Below are 20,238 nucleotides of genomic sequence, written 5' to 3'. Positions count from 1 at the left end.
CTTATTCCTGTTATAAAATGACAACAATGCCTTGCTAGCTGACTTACTTTTCCACTGTCAAAGCACTGTTTCCTGAAGCATTCTGCCTTATTCTGAAAGAACTCCCTGGGTTTACCACCATGCTGTGGATGTTTGGTCAGGACGTGTGGCTTTATTAATTTGTTCATTTTGAGAGACTCATTACTAAGCACTTCCCCGCACAAAACACTTTGTGGACGCTCCTCATTATATATTTGTATGAAAGAGCGAGAAACTCATCGCTGTATATGCGTTTCATGACAATTGACCTCAGTCAGAACTTGCAGCTAGCATGAGTCCATGTGATGACAGCGGTGAGTGATGGCGAGTGGGAATGACAAATCAGTGGCAGACAGCGCATTATCTGCTGCTGAACGACAGCGCTGCAATTGTGTGTGTCGCTGAGTGATCTTCAAGAAAACTGCAGAAAAAAAGATCCGGTAATCCGTGAAGCACACAGGCATCTATCTCCCTCTCCCACTGCGCAGCTACCAAACTAGAGACTGCTGCTAAGCAGAGAGTGCACTGAACAGAGAGCGCGGATGCACTTGGCCAAATCAATTCCAGTAATTCATTAAATAATTATACATTTACTCGGACACGTCGCAACCCACCATTAACAGGTCCGTGACCCACTTTGGGTCGGGACCCATACTTTAAGAAAGGCTGATCTAAAATTATGTAGAATTGCATTTAATGTGTTTATAAAATGCCACATTTTTCTCAGACCCTAGGCTACAATTTCTTTCCCCCATGTGTACAACTCCTGCAAGCGCCTCTACTCTACTGCTTTATGCCAGTATGCAAAAGCGATGATAATGCATGCAATGCTTTATTATAAAGGTTACTTGTTTTTCATGCATTCCGGTACCTAAGAGCCCCCCAGGTCACCCTTCTCTCAGGCTCACTTTTTGCTCAGGCACCTCCCAATTTACAAATTAAGCACTACCCTTCCCTACATGAAAGTCAATAGTTCTCTGAAAAATAGCATTGTATTTGGTAAAACACAATTCTCTCCATCAGTTTAATAAGAAAGGGCGGCAAACTGATTGGGCGGCTGTTAGAGCCAGCAAAGGGTGCTTTACTATTTTTAGGCAGTGGAATTACTTTAGCTTCCTTCCACGCCTGTGGACACACATTTCTTTAGGCTTTGGTTAAATATATAGCAAATAGGGGTGGCAATACAGTTTGCTACCATTCTCAATAGTTTCCCATCAAGGTGGTCCATACCTGGTTGTATAGTTTTTTTCACCTGTCCCACGCAAACAAAGACAACATTCAAAACAGCAGTCTTTCGCTTTCATTATTAGATATTTTATACAAAACTATGATGATTCACTGTTCAATGTTGTCATTTCACTTTTGAGTTTTTCCACTTTACTAGTGAAATAGTCATTGAAATGATTGGCAGTGTCAAAAGGTTTTGTTATAAATGTCTCATGAACTTCAATGAATTATGGATATTAACTGCCAATGATATCATTTAAGTCTCTTTCCATTGTGTTCTATGTCATTTATCTTAGTTTGTTAATGTCATTTCTGCTTCTTTTTGTTACATTTTGTCACAACATTTCTAAATTTACAGTATGTCAACCAATCAACTAAGCACCCTGACTTGTTTGCCACTTATTTTGCATAATTTATTTTAAACAAATCATTTTTCAATTAATCTTCAAACCAGAGGGATCTAACAGTTCTCACAGTGAATTTCCTAACAGGTGCATGCTTGTCAACAATTGGCATAAATCATTTTACAAATACTTCCAGTGCTGCATCTGGATTCACTTCCTCATGCAACAAAAGAGTCCTGAGAAAACATTTTGTATGATCTTTTAGAAATTACTTTAGACTCAAATCTTTTCCTCTCCTTTTCCCTCTTCTCAATGTTCACTGTCTCCCCTCCTCCCGTCTTCCTCTTCTCTTTACCCTGCTCAACCGGAGGGCTCCCAGTTCAAATCCCGAGTCTGGTAATAAAAATCTGTTGGGCTGTGAGCCGGCAACCGGAGGGTTGTTGGTATCAAATCCTATATGCCATCTCCTGCTGTTGTGCCCTTAACCCCCTAAAACTGCTCCAGGGGCCGTTTCTTCAACCTCTGTGTGTGTATTTGTATGGCTGGTTTGGATAAAGGAAAATGTTTAGACAAATCTGTGTCTGTACCAATTTACAATAAAGTAATCTTCTTCTCCCTCTGTAGGTACCACCCGGCAGCCGAAGGAAGGAGAGGTCCCGGGGGTGGACTATAACTTTGTGAGCACAGAGGGCTTTATGGAACTGGAGCAAAGTGGAGCCCTGCTAGAGAGTGGAACCTATGAAGGTGAGTCCACTGACCATGACACTGACCATAACACAACAGTGACCAAGACACTGACCACAATCCACTAGGATTGCTACATGCTCCATAACTGCCATCCTGAAAATTACACATTTTGTCTTCACACAAATATTAACACACACACCACCACATTGGATCTCTTTTTTTTCTTTCTATTTATTAAGGATCCCCATTAGCTTCTGCCAAGGCAGGAGCTACTCTTCCTGGGATCCAGCAACATGAAGGCAGTTACATACAATCTAAAATATTGCATGACATTACATTTCATAACAGTTTTCACAACACATTGTGTTCCCTCAGGCCACTACTCTGCTGTCACATATCTACAATGCAAAATCCATGTGTACGTGTATGTAAAGTGCGTGTCTTATCATGTGTGTGTGTGTCTCTTCTCATTGTGGTAGTGGAATTGCGTTTGAACTTAAGTAATTTCACTCAGACTGTGTGTGAGCTATGTGTTGGGTTTGATGCTACTCAAGGCTTTTCATCTGGCTTCAGACCCTGGCAGAGACCTACAGATGGATGATCTGCTGGTTCTATTCCCCAGTAGGAGGTAGGAGTCACCATTTAGACAAGGGTCTCTTTCACAAGGGAGCCCTGCATATACAATTTCATAAGACAAAATACAGCTCAACGCAAATATTCAAGGAAAACAATTACATTCCTCAATAAGAAGGTACTCAATTAATATTTTACATTTCCAGAGCGGGCTGGTTCCAGTAATGAGGTGCCCTAAAACAATAAGCGGATTTACCTAGTTCGGTGGAGACCTGCGGAACCTCAAAAGAACCAACCTTGTGAATGGGTTTGGTATTTCTTGGAAGCTGGTGTAGTAGAGATTTTTAAGCAAAAAGGGAATAATTAAGTGATCTACAGGACTTTAATGAGGACCAGCCAACCGTTTGATACAGGATGCAGTGGGGAGTATTAAAATTGTTACCTGTGATAAAGCGAACGGCCCTATTGTAGACGGAATCCAAAGGTTTTAGATTAGTGACTGCTGAAATCTTGTAAAATGGTGTCACCATAGTCAAGAACTGGCAGGAACGTTGACTGTGCAATTTGCTTCCTACTATTTAGGGAGAGGCAAGATCTATTTCTAAAAAAGGGGGGCCGCATACCGTGACTTCAAACCACCACCAAGTCCCATATGTGCACGATATGAGACGACATACACCTTTCAGGAACTGCACAATCAGAGGTTGGGTCCCCTGGTGAGGCTCTGTCAATTCCCACATGAAACGCTGAAATAGCGGCCATGTACACTTTTAATAACACGGAGAATGCCCTGAATGCACTGAAAAGGAACAATCGCTTTATCTGGGCAAAAGAGCTCAAACACTTGCCACTTAAACGCATTTGTATTTGTATTTATTAATGATCCCCATTAGCTGCTGTCATGGCAGCAACTACTCTTTCTGGAGTCCAGCATAATTAATTTAAAATATTACATGACATTACATTTCATAACACTTTTCACAACACATTCAGTGTGTTCTCTCAGGCCACTACTCTAGTATCACATTTCTACAATACAAAATATATTTTTGCGTATGTGTAGAGTGCGTGTCTTATCATGTGTATGCGTGTCTGTGCCTGTGTGTGTCTCTTCACAGTCCCTGCTGCTCCATAAGGCGTATTTGTAACATGTTTTTAAATCTAATTCTACTGCTTGCATAAGTTACCTGATGTGGAATAGACTTCCATGTAGCCATGGCTCTATGTAGTAATGTGTGCCTCCCATAGTCTGTTCATGACTTTGGGATTGTGAAGAGACCTTCGGTGGCATGTCTTGTAGGGTATGCATGGGTGTCCGAGCTGTGTCCAAGTAGTTTAAAAAGACACCCCGGTGCAGTCAGCATGTCAACACTTCTTACAAAACAAGTGGTGGGGATAGGTGTCCCGTCAACGGGACAGTTGTAAATCATGCAGCGCCTTGTGTCACGATCGCAGATTTTTGCGAAACAACACATGTCGGTACATATAATTGTCTTATACCTTAAATTCTTGTTAATATAACTGCACTGTCCCATTTACAGTAGCTATTACTGCAAAAAAATGCCATGCTATTGTTTGAGGAGAGCTCCTAACAACAAAACACTTTTTAAGTATTATAAATTCACCTCTGAAAGTGAAATGTGTACTTACATTCTGAAATCTTGCTCTGATTTATCATCCAAAGGGTCCCAGAGATAACATGAAGTGTCGTTTTAGATCAAATCCTTCTTCAAATAGCATGCACGATCGATTTTGTTTTTCCACTCCTTCAATTTGCAAAGAAAGGAATCTGTGAAAATCTAACCCTAAACGTTGTTTCAACCAGTAAAATCACATTCGTTTTTATTCCTCAGAGATCCTAGAATGTAACCAGACTTCACTATATCATTAGGGGTGTAGTATATCCTATAGGACACCAAATTTGGTCAGAGAGCGACCAATGGCACGCTGATGACACGGGCGGTCTTCACTTGATCAACTGTAACTGTCAAATAGGCACCAATCGGGGTCAAACAAAGCCAGCTAAATAGCCATTGAGCTGGGCTGTCGTAAAATGTAGCTGCTAACCTTGTTACGCCTTTTTCGTTTGGACAAAAATGTTAAGAATATGGAGAGTTATGAAAACTTGTTGTTTCGCAAATGTTGAACTTGTAATATGGCTACTAATACTGGAAAAGCTGAATCAAAGTCCAAGTATACAGATTTGACGATATTCTTGCAGAAAAATGTAATGTGAATGTTAATGTCTCCTTCACGATTTGCCCAAATGTACCTGGGTGACTTTACACTAAATGTCATGTAGTTTGCTCATACTTCAAGTTATCCATCTAAAACTTGCACATACACTGCTGCCATCTTGTGGACACCATCGTGATGGCTAGATGTGGGACCTTTCTCTTGCATTTCAAAGAAGGTGGTAGAGAAGAGAAAAGAAAGGTTGTTTTTTTCTTTGTATTTTCTTCTACCAGATCTATGGTGTTATATTCTCCTACATTCAATTCACATTTCCACAAAATTCAAAGTGTTTCGTTTCAAATGGTACCAAGAATGTGCATATCCTTGCTTCAGGGCCTTCAGGGCAGTTAGATTTGGGTATGTCATTTTAGGGGGAAATTGAAAAAAAGGGGTCTCTCTCTAAAAAGTTAAATCAATCTCGCCTCCACTTTGAGCCATGAGAGATTTACACGCAGATTATTAATGTTAGCTCCCGGTGTACATTTAAGGGCCAGCAATGCTGCCCTGTTTAGAGCCAATTGTAATTTTCCGAATTCCTTCTTTGTGGCACCACAGTAGTCCAGGTGTGACAAAACTAGGGCCTGTGGGACCTGCCTTGTTGATAGTGCTGTTAAGAAGGCAGAGCAGCACTTTATTATGGACAGTCTTCTCTCCATCTTAGCTACTGGTTGTATCAACATGTTTTGACAATGACAGTTTACAAATCAGGGTTACACCAAGCAGTTTAGTCACCTCAGCTTGCTCAATTTCCACATTTTATTACAATATTTTATTGGGGTTTAGTGAATGAGTTGTCCAAAATACAATGCTTTTAGTTCTTGAAATATTTAGGACTAACTTATTCCTTGCCACCCATTCTGAAACTAACTGCAGCTCTTTGTTAAGTTTTGCAGTGATGTTACTCGCTGTAATAGCTGACGTGTATGGTGTTGAGTCATCCGCATACATAGACAAACTGGCTTTACTCAAAGCCAGTGGCATGTCATTAGTAAAGGTTGAGAAAAGTACATACTTCTCCCCATTTTAGCTACTGTTGTATCAATATGTTTTGACCATGACACTTTACAAACCAGGGTTACTCCAAGCAGAAAAAAGCAAGGGGTCTAGACAGCTGGCCAAGGGAATTCCTGATTCTACTTGGATTATGTTGGAGAGGCTTCCAACTTCTTCTTAATAGGGGGTGCTATTTTCACTTTGGGAAAAAATCGTGCCCAAATTAAACGGCCTCGTACTCTGTTCTAGATCATACAATATGCATATTATTATTACTATTGGATAGAAAACACTCTGAAGTTTCTAAAACTGTTTGAATTATATCTGTGAGTAAAACAGAACTCATTTGGCAGCAAACTTCCAAATAGGAAGTGAAAATTCTGAAAATGGGGCTCTGTGTCAGGGCCTGCCTATTCAACTGGCTTATATTTATGGATCTGTATGCACTTCATACGCCTTCCACTAGATGTCAACAGGCAGTAGAATGTTGAATGGGGTGTCTAGCTTGATGTGAGACCGAATGAGAGCTTTTGGAGTGACAGGTCCGCTCTTTTGGCAGTATTCAACTGCGCATCAGGGAACCTCACATTGTCTTCTGAAATGCGTTAGGTATACACTACGCTCCGGCTCTGATTTTATTGGATACATATGAGAAAAACATGATAAAGTAGGATTTTCAACCGAGTTTGACCAGTTTATTCGACGTTTATTGGGACTTTTGGAATTTTTCGTTCCATGCGCTAAGATTTCTTGGACATGTGCCCTCCACATGGCTAGCCAAAGTTGCTAATTCGACAGAAGAAATGGACATTCTAAAACAAAACAACGATTTATTCTGGAACTAGGACTCCTTGCACAACATTCTGATGGAATATCATCAAAAGTAAGAGAATATTTATGATGTTATTTCGTACTTTTGTGGTTTGTGTTGGCTCCAACAAGGCGGAGAATATGTGAGCGCTGTCTCACAATATTGCATGCTGTATGTTGTACTAAAGTTATTTTTTTTAATCTAACACAGCGGTTGCATTAACTTCTTGTGAATTGTTGGGCGCTGTCTCACAATATTGCATGCTGTACTTGTACTAAAGTTATTTAAAAAAATTTAACACAGCGGTTGCATTAAGAACCAGTGTATCTTTCATTTGCTGTACAACATGTATTTTTTAGTAAAGTTTATGATGAGTTTTTCGGTTAGATTACGTGACTGTCCAAAATTTCTCCGGACAATTTGGTGCATTATGGCTACGTACTCACAATGTAAAACCATGATTTGTACCTCTAAATATGCACATTTTCGAACAAAACATAAATGTATTGTATAACATGATGTTATAAGACTGTCATCTGATGAAGTTGTTCAAAGGTTAGTGATTAATTTTATCTCTATTTGTGGGTTTTGTGAAAGCTATCTTTACGGTGAATAAATGGCGTTGTGTGTTTGGCTATTGTGGTGAGCTAATATAAATATATATTGTGTTTTCGCTGTAAAACACTTAAAAAATCGGAAATATTGGCTGGATTCACAAGATGTTTATCTTTCATTTGCTGTACAACATGTATTTTTCATAAATGTTTTATGATGAGTATTTATTCATTTCACGTTGCTCTCTGTAATTATTCTGGCTGTTTTGGTGCTATTTGTGATGGTGGCTGCAATGTAAAACTACGATTTATACCTCTAAATATGCACATTTTCGAAACAAAACATAAATGTATTGTATAACATGATGTTATAAGACTGTCATCTGATGAAGTTGTTCAAAGGTTAGTGATTCATTTTATCTCTATTTGTGGGTTTTGTGAAAGCTATGTTGGCGGTGAAAACATGGTGAAAACATGGCATTGTGTGTTTGGCTATTGTGGTGAGCTAATATAAATATATATTGTGTTTTCGCTATAAAACATTTTAAAAATCGGAAATGATGGCTGGATTCACAAGATGTTTATCTTTCATTTGCTGTATTGGACTTGTGATTTCATGAAATTATATTATATGATATCCCTGTGGCGCTAGGCTAGGCTATGCTAGTCAGCTTTTTTGATGAGGAGGATCCCGGATCCGGGAGAGAGAAGCGGTAGAGGTTAAAACACCCTCTCTATTCTGTTAGACTCTTTATCCACAATGTATCAGGGGGTGTAAAGCCATAGCACATATAGTACTAGTGAAATGTTTGGATACACCTACTCATTCCAGGGATTTTAATTTATTTTTACTATTTTCTACATTGTAGAATAATAGTGAAGACATACACTATGAAATATCACATATGGAATCATGTAGTAACCAAAAACCAAAAAAAAGTAACAAAAAAAAAGTGTTAAACAAATAAAATAAAACATCACAAATCACCCAGAAAAACAGTTACATTCCCCCACAAATAAATCCCCCGAAAATACTTTTAACTGGGCAAGTCAGTTAATAAAAAATTCTTACTTACATTGACGGCCTACCCCGGTCAAACCCTAACCCAGACGACGCTAGAACAATTGTGCGCAACCCTATGGGACTCCCAATCACGTTTGCAATGGACCCCGTAGTTCCACTCTCCGTACCTCTGATACCTCCTTTGTCCCACCTCCCACATATGCGGTGACCTCACCCATTGAGACCAGCATGTCCAGAGATACAACCTCTCTTATCATCACCCAGTGCCTGGGCTTGCCTCCGCTGTACCTGTGCCCCACCATACCCCTGTCTGCACATTATGCCCAGAATCTATTCTACCACGCCCATAAATCTGCTCCTTTTATTCCTTGTCCCCAACGCTCTAGGCGACCAGTTTTGATAGCCTTTAGCCGCACCCTCATCCTACTACTCCTCTGTTCCTCGGGTGATGTGGAGGTAAACCCAGGCACTGCATGTCCCCAGGCACCCTCATTTGTTGACTTCTGTGATCGAAAAAGCCTTGGCCTCATGCATGTCAACATCAGAATCCTCCTCCCTAAGTTTGTCTTACTCACGGCTTTAGCACACTCTGCCAACCCTGATGTCCTTGCCGTGTCTGAATCCTGGCTTAGGAAGGCCACCAAAAATTCTGAGATTTCCATACCCAACTATAACACTTTCCGTCAAGATAGAACTGCCAAAGGGGGAGGAGTTGCAATCTACTGCAGAGATAGCCTGCAAAGTTCTGTCATACTTTCCAGGTCTATGCCCAAACAGTTCGAACTTCTAATAAAAAAAATTAATCTCTCCAGAGATAAGTCTCTCACTGTTGCCGCCTGCTACCGACCCCCCTCAGCTCCCAGCTGTGCCCTGGACACCATCTGTGAATTGATCGCCCCCCATCTAGCTTCAGAGTTTGTTCTGTTAGGTGACCTAAACTGGGATATGCTTAACACCCCGGCAGTCCTACAATCTAAGCTAGAGGCCCTCAATGTCACACAAATCATCAAGGAACCCACCAGGTACAACCCTAAATCCGTAAACATGGGCACCCTAATAGACATTATCCTGACCAACTTGCCCTCCAAATACACCTCTGCTGTCTTCAATCAAGATCTCAGCGATCACTGCCTCATTGCCTGTATCCGCTACGGGTCCGCGGTCAAACGACCACCCCTCATCACTGTCAAACGCTCCCTAAAACACTTCTGCGAGCAGGCCTTTCTAATCGACCTGGCCCGGGTACCCTGGAAGGATATTGACCTCATCCCGTCAGTTGAGGATGCCTGGTCATTCTTTAAAAGTTACTTCCTCACCATATTAGACAAGCATGCTCCGTTCAAAAAATGCAGAACTAAGAACAGATATAGCCCTTGGTTCACTCCAGACCTGACTGCCCTGGACCAGCACAAAAACATCCTGTGGTGAACTGCAATAGCATCGAAGAGCCCCCGCGATATGCAACTGTTCAGGGAAGTCAGGAACCAATACACGCAGTCAGTCAGGAAAGCAAAGGCCAGCTTTTTCAAGCAGAAATTTGCATCCTGTAGCTCTAACTCCAAAAAGTTCTGGGATACTGTAAAGTCCATGGAGAACAAGAGCACCTCCTCCCAGCTGCCCACTGCACTGAGGCTAGGCAACACGGTCACCAACGATAAATCCGTGACAATCGAAAACTTCAACAAGCATTTCTCAACGGCTGGCCATGCCTTCCTCCTGGCGACTCCAACCTTGGCCAACAGCCCCGCCCCCCCCCCCCCCCCCCCCGCTGCTACTCGCCCAAGCCTCCCCAGCTTCTCCTTTACCCAAATCCAGATAGCAGATGTTCTGAAAGAGCTGCAAAACCTGGACCCATACAAATCAGCTGGGCTTGACAATCTGGACCCCCTATTTCTGAAACTGTCCGCCGCCATTGTCGCACCCCCTATTACCAGCCTGTTCAACCTCTCCTTCGTATCATCTGAGATCCCCAAGGATTGGAAAGCTGCCGCGGTCATCCCCCTCTACAAAGGGGGAGACACCCTGGACCCAAACTGTTACAGACCTATATCCATCCTGCCCTGCCTATCTAAGGTCTTCGAAAGCCAAGTCAACAAACAGATCACTGACCATCTCGAATCCCACCGTACCTTCTCCGCTGTGCAACCCGGTTTCCGAGCCGGTCACGGGTGCACCTCAGCCACGCTCAAGGTACTAAACGATATCGTAACCGCCATCGATAAAAGACAGTACTGTGCAGCCGTCTTCATCGACCTGGCCAAGGCTTTCGACTCTGTCAATCACCATATTCTTATCGGCAGACTCAGTAGCCTCGGTTTTTCTAATGACTGCCTTGCCTGGTTCACCAACTACTTTGCAGACAGAGTTCAGTGTGTCAAATCGGAGGGCATGCTGTCCGGTCCTCTGGCAGTCTCTATGGGGGTACCTCAGGGTTCAATTCTCGGGCCGACTCTTTTCTCTGTATATATCAATGATGTTGCTCTTGCTGTGGGCGATTCCCTGATCCACCTCTACGCAGACGACCCCATTCTGTATACTTCTGGCCCTTCCTTTGACACTGTGCTATTTAACCTCCAAACGAGCTTCAATGCCATACAACACTCCTTCCGTGGCCTCCAACTGCTCTTAAACGCTAGTAAAACCAAATTACATTTACATTACATTTAAGTCATTTAGCAGACGCTCTTATCCAGAGCGACTTACAAATTGGTGCATTCACCTTATGATATCCAGTGGAACAACCACTTTACAATAGTGCATCTAACTCTTTTAAGGGGGGGGGGGGGTTAGAAGGATTACTTTATCCTATCCTAGGTATTCCTTAAAGAGGTGGGGTTTCAGGTGTCTCCGGAAGGTGGTGATTGACTCCGCTGACCTGGCGTCGTGAGGGAGTTTGTTCCACCATTGGGGTGCCAGAGCAGCGAACAGTTTTGACTGGGCTGAGCGGGAACTGTACTTCCTCAGAGGTAGGGAGGCGAGCAGGCCAGAGGTGGATGAACGCAGTGCCCTTGTTTGGGTGTAGGGCCTGATCAGAGCCTGAAGGTACGGAGGTGCCGTTCCCCTCACAGCTCCGTAGGCAAGCACCATGGTCTTGTAGCGGATGCGAGCTTCAACTGGAAGCCAGTGGAGAGAGCGGAGGAGCGGGGTGACGTGAGAGAACTTGGGAAAGTTGAACACCAGACGGGCTGCGGCGTTCTGGATGAGTTGTAGGGGTTTAATGGCACAGGCAGGGAGCCCAGCCAACAGCGAGTTGCAGTAATCCAGACGGGAGATGACAAGTGCCTGGATTAGGACCTGCACCGCTTCCTGCGTGAGGCAGGGTCGTACTCTGCGAATGTTGTAGAGCATGAACCTACAGGAACGGGTCACCGCCTTGATGTTAGTTGAGAACGACAGGGTGTTGTCCAGGATCACGCCAAGGTTCTTAGCACTCTGGGAGGAGGACACAATGGAGTTGTCAACCGTGATGGCGAGATCATGGAACGGGCAGTCCTTCCCCGGGAGGAAGAGCAGCTCCGTCTTGCCGAGGTTCAGCTTAAGGTGGTGATCCGTCATCCACACTGATATGTCTGCCAGACATGCAGAGATGCGATTCACCACCTGGTTATCAGAGGGGGGAAAGGAGAAGATTAATTGTGTGTCGTCTGCATAGCAATGATAGGAGAGACCATGTGAGGATATGACAGAGCCAAGTGACTTGGTGTATAGCGAGAATAGGAGAGGGCCTAGAACAGAGCCCTGGGGGACACCAGTGGTGAGAGCACGTGGTGCGGAGACAGATTCTCGCCACGCCACCTGGTAGGAGCGACCTGTCAGGTAGGACGCAATCCAAGCGTGGGCCGCGCCGGAGATGCCCAGCTCGGAGAGGGTGGAGAGGAGGATCTGATGGTTCACAGTATCAAAGGCAGCCGATAGGTCTAGAAGGATGAGAGCAGAGGAGAGAGAGTTAGCTTTAGCAGTGCGGAGCGCCTCCGTGACACAGAGAAGAGCAGTCTCAGTTGAATGACTAGTCTTGAAACCTGACTGATTTGGATCAAGAAGGTCATTCTGAGAGAGATAGCAGGAGAGCTGGCCAAGGACGGCACGTTCAAGAGTTTTGGAGAGAAAAGAAAGAAGGGATACTGGTCTGTAGTTGTTGACATCGGAGGGATCGAGTGTAGGTTTTTTCAGAAGGGGTGCAACTCTCGCTCTCTTGAAGACGGAAGGGACGTAGCCAGCGGTCAAGGATGAGTTGATGAGCGAGGTGAGGTAAGGGAGAAGGTCTCCGGAAATGGTCTGGAGAAGAGAGGAGGGGATAGGGTCAAGCGGGCAGGTTGTTGGGCGGCCGGCCGTCACAAGACGCGAGATTTCATCTGGAGAGAGAGGGGAGAAAGAGGTCAAAGCACAGGGTAGGGCAGTGTGAGCAGAACCAGCGGTGTCGTTTGACTTAGCAAACGAGGATCGGATGTCGTCGACCTTCTTTTCAAAATGGTTGACGAAGTCATCAGCAGAGAGGGAGGAGGGGGGAGGAGGGGGAGGAGGATTCAGGAGGGAGGAGAAGGTGGCAAAGAGCTTCCTAGGGTTAGAGGCAGATGCTTGGAATTTAGAGTGGTAGAAATTGGCTTTAGCAGCAGAGACAGAAGAGGAGAATGTAGAGAGGAGGGAGTGAAAGGATGCCAGGTCCGCAGGGAGGCGAGTTTTCCTCCATTTCCGCTCGGCTGCCCGGAGCCCTGTTCTGTGAGCTCGCAATGAGTCGTCGAGCCACGGAGCAGGAGGGGAGGACCGAGCCGGCCTGGAGGATAGGGGACATAGAGAGTCAAAGGATGCAGAAAGGGAGGAGAGGAGGGTTGAGGAGGCAGAATCAGGAGATAGGTTGGAGAAGGTTTGAGCAGAGGGAAGAGATGATAGGATGGAAGAGGAGAGAGTAGCGGGGGAGAGAGAGCGAAGGTTGGGACGGCGCGATACCATCCGAGTAGGGGCAGTGTGGGAAGTGTTGGATGAGAGCGAGAGGGAAAAGGATACAAGGTAGTGGTCGGAGACTTGGAGGGGAGTTGCAATGAGATTAGTGGAAGAACAGCATCTAGTAAAGATGAGGTCAAGCGTATTGCCTGCCTTGTGAGTAGGGGGGGAAGGTGAGAGGGTGAGGTCAAAAGAGGAGAGGAGTGGAAAGAAGGAGGCAGAGAGGAATGAGTCAAAGGTAGACGTGGGGAGGTTAAAGTCACCCAGAACTGTGAGAGGTGAGCCATCCTCAGGAAAGGAACTTATCAGGGCGTCAAGCTCATTGATGAACTCTCCAAGGGAACCTGGAGGGCGATAAATGATAAGGATGTTAAGCTTGAAAGGGCTGGTAACTGTGACAGCATGGAATTCAAAGGAGGCGATAGACAGATGGGTCAGGGGAGAAAGAGAGAATGTCCACTTGGGAGAGATGAGGATCCCAGTGCCACCACCCCGTTGACCAGAAGCTCTCGGGGTGTGCGAGAACACGTGGGCAGACGAGGAGAGAGCAGTAGGAGTAGCAGTGTTATCAGTGGTAATCCATGTTTCCGTCAGTGCCAAGAAGTCGAGGGACTGGAGGGAAGCATAGGCTGAGATGAACTCTGCCTTGTTGGCCGCAGATCGGCAGTTCCAGAGGCTGCCTGAGACCTGGAACTCCACGTGGGTCGTGCGCGCTGGGACCACCAGGTTAGAGTAGCAGCGGCCACGCGGTGTGAAGCGTTTGTATGGTCTGTGCAGAGAGGAGAGAACAGGGATAGACAGACACATAGTTGACAGGCTACAGAAGAGGCTACGCTAATGCAAAGGAGATTGGAATGACAAGTGGACTACACGTCTCGAATGTTCAGAAAGTTAAGCTTACGTTGCAAAAAATCTTATTGACTAAAATGATATAGTACTGCTGGCTGGTGAAATAGGCTAGCTAGCAGTGGCTGCGTTGTTGACTTTGTTTGAAAGTGTAGCTGGCTAGGTAACCTCTAACTGGCTAGGTAACCTCGACAATTACTCTAGACTACACAATTATCTTGGATACAAAGACGGCTATGTAGCCAGCTAAGATCAAACAAATCAAACTGTTGTACTGTAATGAAATGAAATGTAATACTACCTGTAATACTACCTGTGGAGCAAAGCGGAATGCAACTACTCGCTCCAAACCAAACCGGAAGTGCGTATCGTAGAGGGAGAGGCAATAGAAGTGTTGTTTCTTGTATTATTGTCTTTTGTGTCTTTAGAGGACTGCTTCACCTTAATGTCCCCTTTCCCTTTTCTTCTGTCCTTATTTTGTCCCACTTTGTCCCTTCTTTGTCCCTTCTTCTCTTCTGCCAACTAGACACTCCTTGTTAGCTAGCTAGCTTCTTTCAGGAATGTCCCTAGCAACTGCCTAGCAACAGGTAAACAACTTAGCTAGCTAAGAAAACGGTATAATTTTATGAAAAATTGTTACTTTTTCAAAAGCCTTTCTTCTTTGTTTGCTGCTTGTTTGGTCTCCTATTCAGTTTGCAGTTTTCTTTTGATTTTTTTTCGATGTACTTTACTCTAAAAAAACAAATGCATGCTTTTCAACCGTTCGCTGCCTGCACCCGCACGCCCGACTAGCATCACCACCCTGGACGGTTCCGACCTAGAATATGTGGACATCTATAAGTACCTAGGTGTCTGGCTAGACTGCAAATTCTCCTTCCAGACTCATATCAAACATCTCCAATCCAAAATCAAATCTAGAGTCGGCTTTCTATTTCGCAACAAAGCCTCCTTCACTCACTAGTAAAACTGACTATCCTACCGATCCTCAACTTTGGCGATGTCATCTACAAAATAGCTTCCAATACTCTACTCAGCAAACTGGATGCAGTTTATCACAGTGCCATCCGTTTTGTTACTAAAGCACCTTATACGACCCACCACTGCGACCTGTATGCCTTAGTCGGCTGGCCCTCGCTACATGTTCGTCGTCAGACCCACTGGCTCCAGGTCATCTACAAGGCTATGCTAGGTAAAGTGCCGCCTTATCTCAGTTCACTGGTCACGATGGCTACACCCACCCGTAGCACGCGCTCCAGCAGGTGTATCTCACTGATCATCCCTAAAGCCAAAACCTAATTTGGGCGCCTTTCCTTCCAGTTCTCTGCTGCCTGCGACTGGAACGAATTGCAAAAATCTCTGAAGTTGGAGACTTTTATCTCCCTCAACAACTTTAAACATCTGCTATCCGAGCAGCTAACTGATCGCTGCAGCTGTACATAGTCCATCGGTATATAGCCCACCCAATTTACCTACCTCACCCCCCATACTGCTTTTATTTATTTACTTTTCTGCTCTTTTGCACACCAGTATCTCTACTTGCACATGATCATCTGATGATTTATCACTCCAGTGTTAATCTGCTAAATTGTAATTATTAGATTTATTGCCTACCTCCTCATGCCTTTTGCACACATTGCATATAGATTCTCTTTTTTCTACCATGTTATTGACTTGTTTATTGTTTACTCAATTTGTAAGTCGCTTTGGATAAGAGCGTCTGCTAAATGACTTAAATGTAAATGTAAATGTACTCCATGTGTAACTCTGTGTTGTTGTCTGTTCACACTGCTATGCTTTATCTTGGCCAGGTCGCAGTTGCAAATGAGAACTTGTTCTCAACTAGCCTACCTGGTTAAATAAAGGTGAAATAAAAAATTAAAAAAATTAAAAATATGGTTCATTAAAACTAAATGCAGATTTTTCTAGCTCGGGGGAGACCCTAGGAACTTCAAGAGTTAAATAATCCTGTGAACGGGTTAAACAACTCCGGTGTCTCTACTTCAACAGAAAAGTTAGATACGACGGAAGTTTATAAAGTAGGGCCTTGTAAACAAAAAGGGAGTAATGTAGAGATCTACGGGTCTTTAGCAAAGTCCAACCAACCTTTTGATACAGGATGGCAGTGATGAGTATCAAAGCTGTCGCATGTTACAAAACTAAGGGCACTGTGGTAATTGGCATTCACATTTTTAAGAGTAGTAGCAGCTGCACTCTGATAAATAATGTCACCATAATCAAGAACAGATAAAAAGGTTGACTGAATTATCTGCTTCCTACAGCTAAAAGAAAGGCACGATCTGTTTCTGTAGAAAAAGCTAACTTTGAATCTTTGCTTTTTAACCAGCTATGTTTTTAAACATCACATTTACATAAATCCAAATGACTACGTATTTATATGCATTAATATGCTCGATTGGGGAACCATCTGAGTGAACATGTAGTTCATCTGAAACAATCTTACGAGACTTTAAAAACTACATGTATTTAGTTTTGCCCATATTCTGTAGATTTTTTTATTTCACCTTTATTTAACGAGGTAGGCCAGTTGAGAACAAGTTCTCATTTACAAATTCTACCTGGAACAAGTTTTAAAATCAGCAAGGGATTCCTGCATAGCTATAAAATATGACTGTAGTTTTGACGCAGCCAGATCAACAGTCGGGGCAATAGCATACATAATTGTATCATCCGCATATATATAAAGTTCGCAATTTTTTAACAGAACAATGGTATTTATACAGTGGGGAGAACAAGTATTTGATACACTGCCGATTTTGCAGGTTTTCCTACTTACAAAGCATGTAGAGGTCTGTAATTTTTATCATAGGTACACTTCAACTATGAGAGACGGAATCTAAAACAGAAATCCAGAAAATCACATTGTATGATTTTTAAGTAATTAATTTGCATTTTATTGCATGACATAAGTATTTGATACATCAGAAAAGCAGAACTTAATATTTGGTACAGAAACCTTTGTTTGCAATTACAGAGATCATACGTTTCCTGTAGTTCTTGACTAGGTTTGCACACACTGCAGCAGGGATTTTGGCCCACTCCTCCCTACAGATCTTCTCCAGATCCTTCAGGTTTCGGGGCTGTCGCTGGGCAATACGGACTTTCAGCTCCCTCCAAAGATTTTCTATTGGGTTCAGGTCTGGAGACTGGCTAGGCCACTCCAGGACCTTGAGATGCTTCTTACGGAGCCACTCCTTAGTTGCCATGGCTGTGTGCTTTGTGTCGTTGTCATGCTGGAAGACCCAGCCACGACCCATCTTCAATGCTCTTACTGAGGGAAGGAGGTTGTTGGCCAAGATCTCGCGATACATGGCCCCATCCATCCTCCCCTCAATACGGTGCAGTCGTCCTGTCCCCTTTGCAGAAAAGCATCCCCAAAGAATGATGTTTCCACCTCCATGCTTCACGGTTGGGATGGTGTTCTTGGGGTTGTACTCATACTTCTTCTTCCTCCAAACACGGCGAGTGGAGTTAGACCAAAAAGCTCTATTTTTGTCTCATCAGACCACATGACCTTCTCCCATTCCTCCTCTGGATCATCCAGATGGTCATTGGCAAACTTCAGACAGGCCTGGACATGCACTGGCTTAAGCAGGGGGACCTTGCGTGCGCTGCAGGATTTTAATCCATGACGGCGTAGTGTGTTACTAATGGTTTTCTTTGAGACTGTGGTCCCAGCTCTCTTCAGGTCATTGACCAGGTCCTGCCGTGTAGTTCTGGGCTGATCCCTCACCTTCCTCATGATCATTGATGCCCCACGAGGTGAAATCTTGCATGGAGCCCCAGACCGAGGGTGATTGACCGTCATCTTGAACTTCTTCCATTTTCGAATAATTGCGCCAACAGTTGTTTCCTTCTCACCAAGCTGCTTGCCTATTGTCCTGTAGCCCATCCCAGCCTTGTGCAGGTCTACAATTTTATCCCTGATGTCCTTACACAGCTCTCTGGTCTTGGCCATTGTGGAGAGGTTGGAATCTGTTTGATTGTGTGTGGACAGGTGTCTTTTATACAGGTAACGAGTTCAAACAGGTGCAGTTAATACAGGTAATGAGTGGAGAACAGGAGGGCTTCTTAAAGAAAAACTAACAGGTCTGTGAGAGCCGGAATTCTTACTGGTTGGTAGGTGATCAAATACTTATGTCATGCAATAAAATGCAAATTAATTATTTAAAAATCATACAATGTGATTTTCTGGATTTTTGTTTTAGATTCCGTCTCTCACAGTTGAAGTGTACCTATGATAAAAATTACAGACCTCTACATGCTTTGTAAGTAGGAAAACCTGCAAAATCGGCAGTGTATCAAATACTTGTTCTCCCCACTGTATAAATAGTTAAGGGAACAAGTCCCAAAATTGACCCCTGTAGTACACCTTTATGTACTTCAAGAAAGTCTGACTTTACCCCATCAATCACGATGGCCTGAGTTCTGTCACTAAGATAATCAAAGAGCAGTTGTACAATTGCCAAGGATTCAAGAACCTTAGCTAGCCAAGGAAGCTTTGAAGTAGGCCATAATTATTAAGATCAGTACTACCCCCGCTCTTAGAGTGGCAGCACAAGAGTTTATTTACATAGGTCCTGATAACAATGTTAAATAAAAAATGTTGGACTCTGCACGCTAAGCAGACCATGATCCAATTGTTCAGGCCCTATGCATTTCTTGTTGTCTATTGGAAGTCAAGCATCCAGCACTTCTCTTTCTGTAAATAGCCTAAAAGAAAAGCTTTAACCAAAATGTCTCCCATGATTCAGCAAGTTTCCCCTTTCAGCATCCAGCCCAATATCATTGTGAATAGGCTTAGAAGTTATTTCAAAGAGATAGCCAACTGAAATAAAATGGTGATTTGTATTTTGTATTTACTATCGATCCCCATTAGCTGTCTTCCCGGGGATCCAGCAAAATGAAGGCAGTTTATGCAATTCGGAAACATTACAATACATTCACAGATTTCGCAACACACTGTGTGCCCTCAGGCCCCTACTCCACCATTACCACATATGTACAGTACAAAATCCATGTGTACGTGTGTATGCATATGTCTGTGCCTATGTTTGTGTTGCTTCCCAGTCCCCACTGTTCCATAAGGTGTTAGGTGTTTTTTATCAGTTTTTTTTATATCAAATTTTACTGCTTGCATCAGTTACTTGATGTGGAATAGAGTTCCATGTATTAATGGCTCTATGTAGGAGTATGCCCCACCCGTAGTCTGTTTTGGACTTGGGGACTGTGAAGAGACCTCTTGTGGCATGTCTTGTGGGGTATGCATGGGTGTCCGTGTAGTTCAAACAGACAGCCTGGTCCATTTAACACGTCAATACCTCTACAAGTCAATCTATCCTCCACTTTGAGTCAGGAGAGATTGACATGCATATTATTAATATTAGCCCTCTGTGTACATCCAATGGCCTGCCGTGCTGCCCTGTTCTGAGCCAATTGCAATTTTCCTAAGTCCTTTTTTGTGGCACCCTGACCACACGACTGAACAGTAGTCAAGGTGCGACAAAACTAGGGCCTGTAGGATCTGCGTTTTTGATGGTGTTGTTAAGAAGGCAGAGCATCACTTTATTTTGGACATACTTCTCCCCATCTTCGCTACTCTGTATCAATATGTTTTGGCCATGACAGTTTACAATCCATGGTTACTAAAAGCAGTTTAGCCATCTCAACTTGCTAAATTTCCATATTATTTATTACAAGACCTAGTTGAGGTTTAGGGTTCAGTGCATGATTTGTCCCAAATACAATGCTTTTAGTTTTAGAAATATTTAGGGCTAACTTATTTCTTGCCACCAACTCTGAAACTAACTGCAACTGATTGTTACGTGTTGCAGTCATTTCAGTCGCTGTAGTAGCTGACGTGTAAAGTGTGTCTGAATTAATGTATTGTGGCAGAGAGGAGGAAGTAGAACCCTTCAGGGATTTGATAATGTAAAAAATCCTGTTCACTGAAGTTTTTAAAGGCTTCAG

General features: G+C 43.6%; 1 protein-coding gene across 1 annotated transcript in view; it reads left to right on the top strand.

The window, feature by feature from the left end:
• LOC139530967 (membrane-associated guanylate kinase, WW and PDZ domain-containing protein 2-like) overlaps window positions 1–20,238 on the top strand; it is a 348,222-nt gene that overhangs the window by 87,855 nt on the left and 240,129 nt on the right. The window contains exon 3 of the mRNA XM_071327763.1: window positions 2,214–2,333. Coding sequence (XP_071183864.1) covers window positions 2,214–2,333 — 120 coding nt within the window. The remainder of the gene's footprint in view (window positions 1–2,213; window positions 2,334–20,238) is intronic.

The sequence above is a fragment of the Salvelinus alpinus genome, chromosome 9 (genome assembly GCF_045679555.1).
Source record: "Salvelinus alpinus chromosome 9, SLU_Salpinus.1, whole genome shotgun sequence".
Classification (NCBI taxonomy): Eukaryota; Metazoa; Chordata; class Actinopteri; order Salmoniformes; family Salmonidae; genus Salvelinus; species Salvelinus alpinus.
The sequence above is the reverse complement of the archived record's forward strand: the minus strand, read 5'-3'. Positions and strand labels throughout refer to the sequence as shown.